This window comes from Meleagris gallopavo, chromosome 21 (genome assembly GCF_000146605.3).
Source record: "Meleagris gallopavo isolate NT-WF06-2002-E0010 breed Aviagen turkey brand Nicholas breeding stock chromosome 21, Turkey_5.1, whole genome shotgun sequence".
NCBI lineage: Eukaryota > Metazoa > Chordata > Aves > Galliformes > Phasianidae > Meleagris > Meleagris gallopavo.
Genome location: NC_015031.2, coordinates 625036 through 642209, shown reverse-complemented (window position 1 = coordinate 642209; position 17174 = coordinate 625036). Strand labels below are relative to the sequence as shown.

At 40.7% G+C, this 17174-nt stretch overlaps 1 protein-coding gene across 1 annotated transcript in view; it reads right to left on the bottom strand.

Annotated features, from left to right (window-relative positions):
• Window positions 1-1951: 1951 nt before the first annotated feature.
• Window positions 1952-17174, bottom strand: part of CRK (CRK proto-oncogene, adaptor protein) — a 17425-nt gene continuing 2202 nt past the window's right edge. The window contains exons 2-4 of the mRNA XM_003211737.4: window positions 16960-17157; window positions 10844-11379; window positions 1952-5321 (exon numbers count right to left, since the gene is read on the bottom strand). Coding sequence (XP_003211785.3) covers window positions 5184-5321; window positions 10844-11379; window positions 16960-17157 — 872 coding nt within the window. The 3' untranslated portion in view covers window positions 1952-5183. The remainder of the gene's footprint in view (window positions 5322-10843; window positions 11380-16959; window positions 17158-17174) is intronic.

The window sequence follows — 17174 nt, the reverse complement described above, 5'->3', positions numbered from 1 at the left end:
CTCTCCCTTTGGCCTTGCGCGGCCTTCCCGGCCGGCGCTCACCATCGTAGCGCTCGGCCTGCTCGGCCAACTTAGCCTGATAGACGAGGTCCTCCCGATCGTCCATGTCCTGCAGGCGGAGCGGCGTCGGGGAGCGTACGGGGCGGATGGAAGCCGATGGGTCTGGGGGGCTCAGCGGCTACCAGCTCGCTGCTCTCCGGGCAAATATGGCGGCAGCACCTCCCGCTGCATCCGGGCACTTCCACAACCGCGCGCATGCGCCCTCCGGCTTCCCATGGCAACAGCGGCTCCTTAGCAACGGGCGGGAGGCAGCGGCGGGGCCGGGTTTGGCAGCGCGGCCATTTGCTCCTGAGCAGCGGCCGTGGGACGGCAGCCGAGAGGTGCGGAGGCGCTGGGGTTCGGGGACTCGCATGGAGCCCTGCTCGCGTGAGGGAGAGCAGGGAGCAACGGCCGGGTGTGTGTGTGTGTGTGTGGTGGGGGGCATCGCTGGATGTGTTCTGGGTGTAAGAAAGCCCAGAAACGGTCTGTTCCCATGGGACCTTTTGGAGCCCAACTGTTGTTCAGTCCTCAGGATTATCTGATCAGAATTCCATACAGGAAAGCAGAAAGATATTAACATCTCTGGACTGAGGTCAAAATTAGGTATCAAGTCCAGGAAAAAAAAAAGAACACAAAAACTATTTCCAGTCTGAAGGAAATATGATCAGAAAATGCAGATTTTGTTGAAACAGGGAAACACGATATACCTTTACCTCTTAATTGTCCGTAAGGATGCAGTACAGTTACCAAGGGTTCTGGTAGGCATCTGAAAAATCCCAGCAGTATTCAGTCACTGTGTATTTGTGTAACGTTGTACAACTTAAAATCACCTCTGCACTTCATAAATCTTAATCAAAAAAGCCTATTTTCTCAGCAGCTAAGACTTAGTTCTGTGTGGGAGTGTGCACGATAAATTAGATTTGCCTCAATGTAAGAACTTTACGTGATCCTCAATTTCCTGATGCAATCCTTGCCTCGTCCTTTGCACCCACAACATTTACACAAATCGATGGGACTGCTACTGCAGCACAAAATCACCACTGCAAGGAGCAGCAATAGTTCTCTGCATAAATCCTGCACGACAAAGCCACAGATTTGCAAATTCCAATACTGAGGTAGGTGAGCAAGGAGTAAAGCTGAGGGCAGTAATTCTGCCTGTGGAAATTTATTATATGAGGCTGATGGGCTTATTATGTGGAGGCACGACAGGAAAACTGGCATCTCAGTATAGTTAAATGCAAAGTCCCACATGAGGACTCCACCAAACAGTACTGATGAAGAAAGTTATGTGTAGTAACTTGCCAACTGAATACTAATTAACTAAAATGCTTTAATTGTGATGTAGTGAAAGAAAACATGCCATTGTTGAACTTACCAGCAAGAAAGAGGATTACTGACCATCAAGACTCCTCCCTGCACATTCCCAGAACCAACATACAGTGTAGTAAACAGTGTTTTAATTGGGAGTATAAAATATGGCCTATTCTATGCAGCAAGGGCCTTGTGAGCTAAAGAGCACCTCCAGACGGCCAAATGTTTGGGGGGATTTTGATTTAAGTCATCTAAAGAATCCCCAAACTATCTTCCAATGCATCCCTCTAGTTAGAAGTGAGACTGATAACTGACAAGTCTCATTTTTACTTTCTTCATGAGTCCTTTTGCAGTGAGAATATTTTTCGCCCTCCCCCTGGACTGAAGGAACTCAGTTACAGACATTCACCTTGCTTGAAAAAGGCTGTGATATTTTCTGGTTGATAACTTATTTTAGTCATCTTGTCTTTCTTCTGCAGGTGTTAGTTTTAATTGTTTTAATATAAGCGTGGTCAATTAAAAACAGACTTAACAGCACTTCTATTTCTATATTCTTAAACGCAGGTATTACAATGACAGCTGATTGAGAATGACACCAAGCCAAAGTTTTGGCTATACCTTTATTTACTTCACATACTATGAACATATACATTACATGCTACAAAAAATAATTAAAAAAAAGACTTTAACTGTCAAGAAAGTGGATAGTGTTATAATACAATGGCACATGTTCATATTTCTCTTCAAACTGGTTTGGTTAGAATCCTTCCCCAAAACCATTAACAAAAATGAAGTGTTTTATTCCTAAGATGATTAGAAATATTTGCATTATTAACAAATACAATTCAAACAGATTAACAAGATTTAACCAGGTCAAATATTAGTAAAAAGGCTGGGGTTTACCAAAATGAAATCTATATTAAAAAAACATAGCAGCCAGTTGTACTTTTAGTGTGATATAATGTGTAAATGCACCAGAAGAACACAGTGTAATTGAGCATTCTGCTTTCACGGTGTATTTCTAGAAATGATTATTCTAGTTCTAACACCTGCCTATGCACAACAGAGCAAAACCACAGCCAGACAGAGACAAAAGATTGTGACCAACGTCTTCGCAATGATTCTTTGCACGCACTGGGAAAAAGGGAGAGAACAAACAGAAGAGGATAAACAAAGGCCACAGAGGATTTAATCTACATGATCATGAACGTATGTTCTAGCTATTTTCCTTTAAAAAAGCTCAATAAGTTGAAATGTCTATTTTGCACAAATGCAAACATTAATTTCTATCACCTATGAAAAAAAACCTCACATTTCAGCTTAGAACTGAATAGTGGAAAACAGCTGCATGGATGTATTGGTTGACTAAGAAAAACTGCTTGACAAGAACTTAAGATTCTAGTGCAACAGCAGCTATTAAGACTCCTCTAGTTTCTTTTTTGCTCTTTCAAAGTGTACAAATATTTGCAATTTATACAGTCTTCACAAAAACACATCTACAAACTTTGCAGGGTATTTGCTAGTCAACAACTCCATTTATGTCTTTCGTATTAAAAAGGCAAGGTTTGCATAATAAAATTCAGGAAAAAAAAAAGTTATTTTGCTATCTTAAAATAACTGCTGATTGGAAAGGTATAAACGTATGGACTTCAATTAATTGCAATTGGAAAAAAATGCTTCAAAACAAACTGCATCACTCTAAGAACAGTTTGTTGTACTGCTTCTGTAAAATCTGAAGAAAAGTATTAGCATATATGGGCAACTGATAAGCTCAGTGTTAAGCCCTGCATTAGAATGCAGCAGTGAAAAATCAGTGGCAACAAGCAGTAAGACCAGAGGAAAAATACAGCTTAGCCTTAAATACACCAATTTGTTCCTGGCCCTTGAGTTAGGTTCTGAATTTGTTTCCTCAGGGGAGACTGAGTACAGAGCTAGAAGTGATCTCTCAATCAGAGCAGCAGATCACCCTGACCAGAAGAACCATCCAAGCTAGAATAGCACTGCAACTCCTTCCTTACTGTTATTCTTGGGTCACTGTTATAACAACTATCAGTTTGCTAATCATCTTTAGTACTGCTTAAGGGATTGGTGATAGAAAAGTACAATTAATGTACGTTGGCATTAATTTACAGAATTATCAGGTGCCCATTACCTGAAAATTAGACTTGCTAATGAATTAGTTCTGAAGGAAAGCAACTAGTACTTAAATATAACAAATATTAACGCTTCCAGCATGTTACACAGTTCTGAGGTAAAGTGTTACCAGTATTCTGTCTGCTGGGTCGGTGCCTTGCAGCAATGGCATTTGCAGTGGGAAAACTGGCCCTCACAGCATTTACAGCCAGTGAGACATTCTGGTCTCACATGGTTTGTATCAACCACATTAACATCTTCAGTTTGATACTATTTAGAAACAGCTGTTCTGTGTGGGTTATAACTTAGTCAAAGTTACAGAATTTGTTTGCTTGGTCACTAGAGTGCTGTATTTGGAAAACAATCCAGGGTACAGACAAGGGTTTCTTACTTCAGTGTTTAATTTCAGTTTACAAAACTTACTGAATCCATTCTGATTTATGTTAGAGAAAACCAGATAATTAGAAGAACAGGCTTAGAAAACAACAAACAAAACCAACAAGCAGTGCATAATACAACTATCCAATGCACTGATTTGCATTGTGAGCTATGAAGCCATAGTGACTCTATTACTCCTTTTGAAAATCAATCCAGAAGCACACAAGTATTTTCCATTAGTTTATTAAAAATAAAATCCTCATGAATTCACTATCAAATATTTTACAGATGAGAATTAAGCCAGAAGAGTCCCCAGAGTGATTTCAAAATAGAAGTAGTATTTGCTTTGTCAGTTCACCACTTTTGACAATGATTTGTACTGTAATGCATATGGGTATTGAACAGTTCGAGACTAGTTAGACTGGCCCTATGGAATTTATCTTTTTCTGAAAGCAGTGTAAACGTTTTAGTACATTTAGTGAATCAAACACTGCTTTAAAGCTATGCCTTAAAGTGCTACACATTTATTTTTCAGCACTGGTATGGATGTTTACACTTCAATAAGCGTTCTATTTGTGGATAAAGAGTTACTGGTGTGTTAATAGAAATCTTAAATTAAAATTAGCTGCTATGTCTGAAGCATCAACAGTACTGAATAAATCAATCTAGTGTCCACCAGCGTCTAGAATTCTGAGGTTGATTTGTTCTGTCATTTACCATTAAAATGGTATATATTTGTAAATCATAAGGCTGTCCCCAGTGTGCTCTAAAAAATCTGTACTGTGCATAGTTCACTCACCATGCAAAGTACTACATAGCATTTCTAGGACAGAGAATTCAGGATGGAAAAAATAAAATGGAGAAAGCTCCAGGATAAATTTGTAGGGAAAAAAAAACCAACCCAAACTATCTATACATTGAATTGTCTAAGGTTGATGTTCATTGCCTGAGGAAGAAGCAACATAAAGAAAAGGACTGGAGAGAGCTGTAAATGCTGTCCTAACATCTCCGTTACTGCTCTCTCCAGCTGATGCTCCTGGCAAGGTCCAGTCTGCTGTGCACATGGACATAAGCAGGCATTACAACCTATAATCATGTACTAGTTCTGCCACTTGACACACAACTTATCTACCGTCGTACCCTGAATTATGTGACCCTTGATTAAGGAATGGTGGTATTCAGTCCCAGGGGTTTGCAGGTTATCAGAATGCTTATACAAGCAATACCGCTTTCAGCCTCTGTCAGAACACAGTCTTGATGGCATCTGCAATAAAAACAAGTTGAGATTGTTCCCATCTGCAAGCGCAACTGTTGAGCCACACTCAGCTGAAGTCCTCATCAGGATTCTGTTGATCCAGCAGGCGGACATGTGTGAATGGAAAGTGACCACGTTTGCCATTACATTCTCCTTCCCACTGACCACTCATGTTAATCTTTGTGACCTTTACCAGCTCACCGACCTGCAGGGGAAGGAATAAGGAAAGTTACAATTCACACACACGCACAGGATGAGCTGCTGCTCCTCCCCCTTGGTGTCGTATCAAGTGTACCACAGATAATGCTATAAAACCAGTTTCAGTCTTAACCATTTTTGATGCACCAGCCTACTACCTAATGTTTCTCACTCATGAAGAACATATAGAAAGAAACTAGCTAGGCTAGGTGAGAACTGCCCTCTAGTCTGCAATCCAAGACCAAACGTTCAGAGCACATCTGGGCCCTGACATCAGCTGCTGTCACAATAACTGGATGTGGCTGAACTGACAGTGGTTTGTGCTCTGCTGTACTGCATCAACGGCCCCACGAGGGAAGGGAGTGAGGGAATGCAGGTAGATGAAGGAAACACTCATCTACAAACTAAATGGCTCCTTAAAGCTGAAATTCGTCCAAGTGCTCTCCAGGTAGTACTGAAGGAGTTTGGGATAACTGGGGGCTGTGTTTGTGGAGTCACAGATTATAAAGCACTAGGAGAATGTTTGGAGAAGTACTGCCTTAACATTGCACTTACTCTCTGAGCATCCACATCAAGCCATTACCACAGGCAAGGCCAGATGATCTTTCAGTCTTTTGTCCACAGATTCCTCAAATAAATTCCATGGGTACAGTGAAGACAATTGATGCTCTCCTCCTATTATACCCAAAATATTTGACTAGAAAAATAATAGTTACTGTGGACTAACAAAACAACATGCTGTGTTTAAAAGCACCCAGTTCTATGTACTGCACTAACTAAAAGCACAGTAATGCATCTCATCTTCTGATCTCCAGCATAATTCATAACCAATTGAATTTAAAGGAATTGCCTTCCTTTGACAAAACTGCACAGCAGATATTTTCCCAAGGCCGACTTCTTATGTCGTTCCATAGTTATGTAGTTCCAAGCAGGGCCACAACTGCAGGCCTGATCATTCCTCAACTCCTCTGCATCTTAAAGGATACATGAACCAGAACTTGCACAACGATTTACAAAGTCAGTGAAAGATATGTGTGACATCGAAAAGCTGCCTACCCATTTCTACCCCTCTGTGTACAGTTTTATCAGTAATCTTATTTATGAGGAACACAACGATCTTCAGAATTCTTTCTGTGTCACAGACAGAAAATGCTTTGGGGACAGATATACTCTATTTTCTTTCACTAATGCTGTAAATAAACCCTCAAGGCACAGCTGCAGTGTCTTACTGCATTTAACCTAGAAATTCACTGAATATACAGTTATGTACATACTGAGCACTGTACCCAATTCATCCAAAGCAGAAGCTCATTATTCTCACTTCCCAGGCAGTGAATGAAGAATAAGGAAAGCAATTTCAGATGCTAGTAGTCTCTGTTAACTGTACAAGTTCTAATCCCTTGCAATCTCTTGCCAAAGCAGCTTTTAACAGTGCATACATTTAAAACACTGCATGGACATTTAATTAAGCTTCCCATAACTCTGATGATTACTTATCTGGTAATGAGAGGCACACGGGGGCTCTTGCTGCAGCTGTTTTCTTTCCCTTTGTAGTAATTAGCATAGACATTTTCATGAGCCATATTCTGAAGAAAATCCTCTTATGTATTTGCTAGAGGCAAAAAGGAAGCTTTCCTTGATTTCTGAATGCTAGCTTCAGCTCTTTAGGAATTTAATCACGCAGTGTGTATCATTTTGCTACTGCTAATAATCACTGGGGGGCTGTAGCAATAAAAATACTCTGTTGACCAAAACAATAGAAAGCTATAATTTAATACGGAGAAGATTAAATGTGACTATAGTAGAAGCAAAAAAATTCTTTCCTAATCGTAACCATTACAAGAACACTATCCTAGACTCCCTAAATTACTTCAGATCTGGATACAGTGCTTCAACAGCAAAGCATATGACCTCCAAACCAATATGAATGAGAAAAAGCACGTCCTCCTGTCTAGCTGAACAGCCTGACTTATCCTGGTAGAATCAGCAATTAAAGAGACACTTGTAGTCATCTATGCTTCTCTATTGTATTTTTTCAAGCTAGAATTGTATCCTTAATAGATCCTGGATAATCTTACTTCAGTTGTTTTTATTTACAACAAAGTAACATTTAAATAGCTAAATGTGCATGCACTGCTTTCATTTGTTCTCTCAGACTTCCTTTCCTACCTGTATTTTTCTCTTTTCCATCCTTACTGAAGATAGAAACATTTCTATTTTTATTGTGGGAGCCGTTCTCCTATATTCTATGGACCACAGACCAAGTCACATTCTATCTATGGGCCCACATCCAACACAGCTCACACACTACTTACCCATGGTAATGTATTAAAAGTGATGCAATGTGCTCACTGTGCTTAGCAGAACTGTATGAAAACTTCAAGTGGTGTGGCATGGGCAATTCTGCCTCCATTAGGTTACAAAATGAAGACAACACAGAGAAACTTCTAGCAAAGCTACCCATTATTACAATTGCTGGAACTTCCACATTTTTACACCAAAAGAGGATGTTACCTTTTAATTCTGCTACTTTGACTAATGCTATTACCAGCACATCATCCCACCAAGCCCAGAACCCCAAGGAAAGCACTGTACTCTGCTATCAAGCCAGACTTGGAGCAGTTCTCTTAAGCATTTTCAAAATGAAATACACTCCACATGCTGCTTCAAAGCAAAAAATGAAGCTTCATGTAAAGACTTTTTTATTCCAAGCACTTGTCTTTTGAAAGGTGAAAATGGTAGAGTCCTGTACTGTTACTGAGGGGAGGAGAAACAAACTAAGATGGAACGATCTCAGAGTCATTAACTACATAGATTTTCCCTATACCCAACAACTTCTTGAAGAGGTCCAGTTACAAGCAAATTAAGTGTGGTCTTAGGTTAAAGCTTTCCTCCACAACACAGCACAGCCTTTGTTAGAACATAATTTGCTTTGATCCTCTTCTAAGCTCTTCAAACCCGTGTTAGTTTTAACCTAATAGCACAGATAGTTCTGTTTGCAGTTTGGGCCACAAAACTGTTTGATGTTAACAATTTTATTTGCTTAGGACAAACACTGGGATCAAACCCCACCTACAAATATCACCCCATTTAAGACAGAGTTTTCATTTGGAGGAAACAAATTTAGATTTATAGTTAAGAGGTTTGGGCAAAAATGGACTGAAAAGATTTTCATAATGCTTTCTGGTAAGCCATTGAAGAAAGAGATCTCTGAATAAATGAAGAAACATCATGAAGTGAAAGGGAATGTTAAAAACAGAAAAAAAGACAACGAGAAACAGTACTTGGAGAGACAGGATGAAGAAAAACTGGGGAGGGTAAAGAGCACACAGTGGCCTCTACAAACACTGAAAGCAGTTCAATAACATCGTGATTTGATATGATAAAGAGTAGCATAAAGGAAGCACAATTAGAAGCAGGGATAAATGCTAAAGTAAGTTTTCCCAATATTAAATACAGAATAAAGAACTATTGCTCTTAACAGATTTATTCAGTGCATAGCAGGATGGCTGCACGTCATCCTCTCTGAGAGGCCCAACCTGCCAACCAGCAAATGTTCCAGTAAGATGACATGGTCCATGAAGATCCTGCTCTAACAGGCAGAGGTGCTATGAATCTTATTTCTATCCTCACACATGGGCAGAACCTGTGGACTTGTCCATTCCAGCCCCTGCACACTTCTGCTATGCAGCATATTAGCATGAGAAGACCACAGCAGAGGGAGGTGGTTCAGAACAATGAGATGCCCTCCATGAAACACCACCTTCCAAAAGCACAACATACTTGACAGAACATGAATTTGAGTGAAGAGGATAAGAAAACCAGCCACAGCACTCACAAGCTGTTAGCCAGCGGGTAAGGAATTCTGCTTTCACTCAGATTTGCTCACAGCAGCCCAGATTATCAGTATTTTCCTCATCCTCACCATTTTGCTCTATGCTACCAAACTAGAATTTGAGTGGCATGGTGGAGTTCTACTTTAAAGGAAATGAAACAAATTTAAGCTTGAAGAAACACTGGCAGCACATTGGAGTTAGTTAAAGCTTAAAAACAAAATCCAGAAAGAAAACCAAAAGATTTTGACACAATATGCAGCAATCTAGAATGCCTCTAAGAAAATCTGATTGGAACACTCCATGATGCTCAGAAATACTCTGAAGCTCCAGGAGGCGCCTAGGTGAAATGGTGAGAAAGAGAGGAAAGGAAACAGCATTTCAGGTATTATAGAAATTGGAAGGTTAAAATCTTTGTATATTTCCCCAGAATTTGTTGAGTTGGCATGAACTTCCATATCCACGCTTTTCAACCCCAAAATCTCCATTCCGTATCCTGGCTCTCAATCCAGAAGTGCAACAAAACTTACTATAACTCAGAATATATTTCCACTGCTTACCTAGGCAAATTTTTAGGTACAGTGGGGAAAAAATTTCAGCTCTCTCAAGTTATACATCAATTACCAGATCTGTAGAATGTGCTACATTTGCCAAATGTGTACTAAAGACATGTACATATGCTTGCCACATTGCTGAAATATTCAAGTGCATTTTATGCCACACAAAATTAAACAAATTATTAAGAGTGCAGAGATGTTCTGACTCAGCACAGAAACTGTTTTTTTTCCCCAAGTACTTAAAATGTCGTATAAACAGGAAGCCAATTAGGTATCAGGAAATTCCAGAGTGTTTAACTCAAAGAAAGCCTAGATTAAAGGATGCCATTTACATATCATCCTAAGGCAAAGGTCTGCCACTTAGAATACCTTGGCCTCAACTTCCTCAAATGTAACTTGGAGGACAACTATTTGGTGTGTAGAGATTGAGCACTATTCTCCTTTTTAAGAAGGGAAAAAAAATATCAAAAAGAGCACGGATAAATATTTGATCATATCAAGAAGTGAATCAACATTAGGGAAACTCATTGCTTTATTACAAATAATACTCCATCAGTCACTACTTTTCCTCCCTAATGAGTTATAATATATGTTCATGATTCACAATCTAAAAAAATGAAGCAATCTGTTTGAGGTCAAGACATTAAAATAAACCCCTACGCGGGATCATTATTGCCTCAGTGTGAGTAATTTCAAAGTGACTATCAGTGCTTCCACTGATTGCTTTTAAAAGGCAGACAGGATGACAGAACAACTCAGCACACCTTTAAAGGCTGGGGTGGAGGCACGCAACATTGAACACAGGTTCAGACACACAACATTATGAGCCGCACCCAATCCCTCCCCCGAAAATAATGACTTCAGAAGTGAAATGTGGATGGGGAAACATATGTTAGTGATGTTTGACAAGAGACAACACTGGATCAGTAACCTAAGCATGCTTATAATCAAGCTAGTCTATAAGTGACTTCAGTCACTTATTTAAAAAAAAAAATGCTATATCAATAACTTATCAATCATGATGCAAAACCAGCTTTACAGGGAAAAAAGCACTTTCTTATTCCTACAAAACTATAATGTGATGGAAAGGGAAATCCCTTGAACAGATCTCTTCTTTCTAAGTTTTGCCCATTATGTACCTCCAAAGCCAAGGCTGTCTTGTCGTAGGCATTAGGGACTCGCTTCTGGATAACCCGGGCATAAATAGGGCCATTCTGAAGGTTAGGGAGCGGAGTGTTGATGCTGGGCTGGGCATAGGGCCCTGGCTCCGGCCCACCCAGTGGTTGTGGGTGGGAACTATCCTGGTTACCTCCAGTCAGAGTAGATACTGAAGCAGAGGAAGGTCTACACTTCTCGACGTAAGGAACAGGTATCATTCCCCTCTTTCCTTCGCTGTCTTCTGCATTCCACCATTGCTCTTCAGGTTTATCCCGGATTTTCAGTATGTCTCCTTTCTTAAACGGAAGATCTTCGTCATCGTTTCCATTAAAGTCAAAGAGAGCTCGCACATATTCAACTTCCTCCTGTCTGAGGATAACGCCGCTATTCTGCCTGGATCGGGAAACTGGTTCTATCAAGGTTGTAGTGTCCAAATAGTGTATTTTGTAGAATTCCAGTAAAGATGGCAAAGAATCAAACTCCTGGTCACCTATTCGAAATCTGGTGGGATTCAACCCTGAAAAGAGAAAGCAAAATGTCAACAAAGAGAGTGAACAAGAGTTACAACTGTAAATTAAGCATCATTAGAAGACTAATTCCTCTACAGACAAGTAATTTACACAGATTTTGGTCATCCTTAGATCAACACTCGTATTCAGCTCTTCTTGGTATTTTTAATTTAAGGAAGCATTATATTGTTAATGAGGATAGAGGTTTAAAGATTGTGCTCATGATACCAAAGTATGTAACAAATTGTTTGACACTGCCAAACTTCCTAAATTAAGACAGAAGTATCTGGAATCCTGCAATGTTATATGGACCTTCAGTTCATCTGCACTTCTCAGAAGCCTATACAATTTTAACTGAACAGGCAATTCGTTACCACCAGAATTACTCTAAATCTGGACAGCAAAGTCCTGGTATAATTTCTAACAGCACGGACACTACAGAAAAACACTTAGCACAGCAAAGCAACAATACGTTCTCATAAGGCTTATAATTCATTCTTTTAATCTCCATTCTTATATTTTCTGTGCCATATTTGTCAGATGGAGTCTAAGCTGCAAATGCGGACCTCAAACACATTAAAATGCAGATGATGTTCAAATTCAAGACATCAGGAGTATCAAATTGCAGATAATCCATTTCAGTTTTCAATCTGAGAGCTGCACTTCTTTTTTCTTTTCATTTTTATGCTCAGCTGGGGAAAAACATATGTATGATGTTCCATTTCCACCATGCACCATATACTGTGTAATCAGTTATGGGAAGAATTGTGGAAGGCTGGGGGAGGGCAGTGGAGAGGAAAAGATTTATGCTTTAATGAGTAACTCTTAGCAAGAAAGAGATGCTTACTTTGCAAGTTTGCTTCTCTGCAGGGAATATCTAACAGTTCTGAGAATGAGCTCTCGAGTACAAAGCTAGCAGAATTTTTCAGGCTGTCGCTGATCCAAAACTCCCTTCAAAGTAGCACCGTCAGCACGACAAGCTAATGTTACAAGAAGGTCTTTCAAGAGAGCAAAAAGGGGCTCTAACAGAGAAAGGACAGATTTGGTAAGATCAACACAAACAGCCAATAAATAAGTTCTGAAGTTCCTGAAGGAACAGAAACATCAGTTAAGTTGGTTACAAAAAATTCAAAGCAGCAGAACTAAGCCATAGGAAAATGCACACTGAGATGCATCAAAAGCTGCAGGGCTTTCAAAAGAAATCAGCCCCACTGCAATGAGCCAAAAAAAGCAACAGTCTCAAATAACTACAGAAAAACCCCAAAAGTAACCAAAATCACACTGGCTTCACCAAGAGATAAGAAAACTAATGTAAATATCAGTGTGAGGTGTGAACCTGGCACAGAAAGAGGAGTAAGACTCTAGAAATAATGCATAACAGCCTGAAACAGCTGCCAAACGTACCTACATAAAATTTACTCTTAAGAGGAAAGTCCACTGATGTCCTGTATGCGAGGAAGGAGTGACTGACATCAGTGCACAGCAGCCTAGAAATGAGCCTTCCAAAATACATTTGGCATAATTTGAAGAGTGAAGGAACGCAGCCCCTTCAAATACATTTTAAGATCACAGTGATCAATGTGCTCCTGTGCTCCTGGAAGGGACGAAAAGGAGCGACACCATTTGCACAAAGGGAACACGCCCAAAATGCCACATGCTGATTCTGATTCTTTTGTTTTAAAAGCAGAGGGCAGCTACAGCAATTTGAGGTCTGGAAAACAAGAGCTTTGCAGCAAGAAATCCACGAGCTTAATTCAAATTCTGAAGAACATAAAGGCAGCAACCTGGTCACTGCCTGAGAAACTTTAATGGGAAGGTTCCTAAAAACACCACGACAAGACTGAAGAGTTCAAAGTCACAATTTGGAAAACACAGGTTGGAAATACAACCACACCTTACCAAGCAGGTGGTAATCTCTTCATCAGTTTAAGTCTTTGGTGTATACTCTTGTTTAGCTACAAAGTTAACGAGCTGAGTGATGTCACACAGCAGGGAAATAATTCCATGCATTAGGAGCTTCCAAGTCCTGCCATTCCCTGCTATAATGAAACTCAAAGATTAACAGATTTCAGGCTCAGAATTCTTCAGCTTCTTGTTTGAATTGCAACACTTCTCATACCTGTAGGCTAGTGGAAAAACTAAGGCAAGATCTACCACAAGGAAGTCAGAGCAAAAGAGCTGTTTTGTTTTTTTTTGTTTTGTTTCTCTGGAGAAGCAGAGCTGTTTTGCTTCACAACCCTGGAACAGCTTTCTTGAAGGCACAAGTTCTAGCAGCATATTGTCTGCATCTTCCGAGGGCTCTCAGGAAAAGCAGAATGTGTGCAAAGGTAAGCCTAGCTTCTAGAGGAACTTTAGTCACTTCCTATTAAAGTTGGATAACTGAAGAAATCCTCTTCCCTCCTCCCCAGCTCTGCACAGCCAAAGGAAGGACAGCAGCTCAGCTCCTACCTCCGGCTGCAGGACTGCTCAGCTCTGTAAAACAGCTCCTTAGAATCAGAAAGGGAAAGAGCTGCATATCATCTCTCCTACTTACTCCATCCTAGCTCCATCTGTGCTAGGACTTACTGTGATTTCATCCACTTGGAAACAGCTAGCGAAACCTCTGCTCCCAGAGGGGTGATGAAGGGGTTAAAACCAAAGTAGCCCGTAGTTAAAGTAAGTGTTAAATCTGGACCCTGACTGATCTCTGTGACACATGGGCCTTCCTGACAGAGGACTTTTACACTGGCTTGGCTTTATGTCAGTGTGGAAAAGATCATTCACAGAGGTGTTGAATAAAACACCTAATATTCTTCTCGAGTGCGTGGGCAGGTGGCTTAACCACAGAGCAGCTTCAAGCTTCATCAGACCCTCAAGGGTTTCACATTTCTCTCTGCACTCCCATTTTGTCAGTGCCACTAGGCAGTTTTCTCTTTATCCCTAAGCTTTGGTAAGCTTTCCTTTTTAGGGCATGGAAGACTTAACAGGAATATAGGTTTTCAATTTCATCTCTAGACACACCCTGTAAGTCCCTACCCCCCGTCTTCAAAAACATGTTTGGGGAAAGAAAGGCTGCTCTTGGTGCTCAGGGTGCTGAGACACAAGGCTGTCTGAAGAGATCACACTGACATATGACAGTTTTCCTCCTAGAGCAACTGTTACAGAGGCAAAACATTCTGCCTGTCTCCCCCCACCTTCATTCAGATGCCTTCTTTTCCTTGTTCTTCAGTGCCTCTTTGCTTACTACTGAGCAAAACCGACAAGCATCCAGAAATGCTCTATAAAAACAGTGAAACCCAGCTCACTGGTTTCATGAGTCCAGGAAGTACAGTCTGAATCTTTCAAAAAATCACAATGGAGTGCAGTAAGCGTGTTTTTAAAATGCGTACTTACTGAAAACATCACCTTCCACTCTGTCACACTTTTCTATGTCATAAAGAAAAATGTTATGGATTTGAGGTTTCTGGCCTTCCAATAAAAAACACTTCAGATGTCTTTAGATGTTCTAGGCATTTTGTTTTAGTGCACATCAAGCATTTTCACCCTATGCTTGTATGTCAAACTGCAAAGACATGATGTGTTAAAATATTTCCTTCTGTACTGAAGCTAGGTTCCCACTGTCACCTGCACACAGCAGTATACAAGCAGTCACGAATCACACGTGCACTTCAACCACCCGAAGCCAATAAATCAACGCAGGAACCTGACCAGGCACATCTAGGCTTTTCAGTCAGTTGTGTGCATTTGCCAAACAATGAATTGCAAAAAAATAAGTATACCATATAGGAAAAATAACATAGTAAAGTTGTTTTTCCTGAATAGCTATCTGTGAACATTTACCTCATTTCACTGTGCTACCTTCCCCATCCAAACCTGAAATCATCTTTAATCTTCTACCAATAATAACATGTCCTTTCCTTTAAAGAACCTTTTTCCCTATTACTTTTCCTGAAGAAAACTCTTAATTAGATGTTAAATGCAATTTACTACACATACACTCTTTCTTTCTTTGAGTTTGAGTGTGAAAAGAGCGCAGCATCAGCATGACACTCATCTAAACCCACTAGAATTTCAGCACAGAAATATCTTTGGTGCGACAGTGAAGCAGTACCTATTCTCATAACATCAAGGTGGGAAAAAAAGTGGACTTCCAAAAAATAATTAAGCTTTTTAACACAAATCAAACCTACTGCCGGAGCAGCCTACGCAGCGATGATAGCAGCTGGTCTTCTAAAGCAGATGTTTAAAACAGAAGATAACTACATCAAGCACATTTCACAGAGTCATAGAGTGGCTTTGGTTGGAAGAAGCCTTTAAGATCACCTACATTCACTGAGGTGAACTGACAGGAACGTAGATTATACATCCAACAACATGAAGAAAACTGGTTTTCCACAGATGAACCACCTTACAGAAAACAACTGCCCAGAAAGGAGGCAGGCACACACACTTCAGTGTTTTTCATCTCCAGCATCTTTAAAATCCTATCAGGATGGATTCCACTACAAATCACCCTGGAAACTTATTCTGCTTTGTGTACCCGTCACACATTTCACATATTAAGCCTTCACAGACCTATGAAAATAAACCTTTGCCTTTCTAAGACACGAAATGCTGAGGAAGCGACCGTGTCTTGTGGTAAACCACTTCACTACCTGCTTTGCTTCCAGTTCAATGCAGCCAACTTTATCTCCTGCATTGCAGAGCTTTCTGTGACTGGAGTGCACCTTACAGCAGTGGTAGATTCCCGTGACCAACCCAATGACTTCAGGCTTTCATCAATGTGCCAATTCTAAATGTTTCCCCAAGCAGGAGAAATCATTATAAAAGGATGCAAATCCACAAACAACAGATTAGTTCTTTTTTTCAGATTACTTCTTCACCAACTACAGTCTGCACAGCCTGAAAAAATCCATTCTTTGTCTCCGTAGCAATTCATGTACTAACTTCAATCCTTGTCAAGTTCATTAGATCTCCTATTACACAGCTTTATTACACGGATTTTCAAACTTTGTAGTGGTTTCTGTCTGAGATGCCAGCAATACGCCCACATCATTCTGTGAACGCTAATATCCAGACAGGAGTGGCTCCACCACCAACTTCAGCAATGTCCCCAGCAGGGCTGCTGTTTAGTTAAACCTTCTCATCACACATCTACAGATTATACACTGCTGGGGGCTCTTGTTCCCTTAGCTTCACTTGTGCATTCAGAATCATTGCTTTCTGCAATACAGTCTTCTCCTCTACAATGTAAAAGCAACTCTTCAAGGGTTAATTTAAGTATATTGTTTTTGTATTAGAGGTTGATGAGGAATAACATCAAACCTCCCCTTACAACACAAGGTGTGTGTAGGAGGGGTAGCCCTGCATTCTATACCTAAAGGAACAAACGCTTTCACACTCCTGAGGAGCTCCCACTACTTATTAACCCACCCAGCTCTGATTCACGACCAAGTTTAACCTCACAACCTGTCTTCTTAACGCTAAACTACTCCAACCGAATTCACCCTTTTAAGTGACACTTCCACAGATCCATCTCCAGGCTCAGCTGACACACCGCATCCACACGTTACCATTCACAGCTTTATGAAGAAAACAAATCAACGCACAAAGCTGTAAAACCGTGACGGCTCCGGGCTGCGCTCTGTCCCTAAGCTGTTTAGCTGCGAGGCAGGTGCAGGCTGCAAGACGAGCCTCAACTCCTCTACAAAGAGCAACGCGACTCGCAGCGACGCCCGTGAGGAGAGCGGAGCTCCCGGGACACGGCGCACAGCGGGGCCCGCAGCGGCTGAGGGGCACCGCCAGCCCTGGGGGTCACTCACCC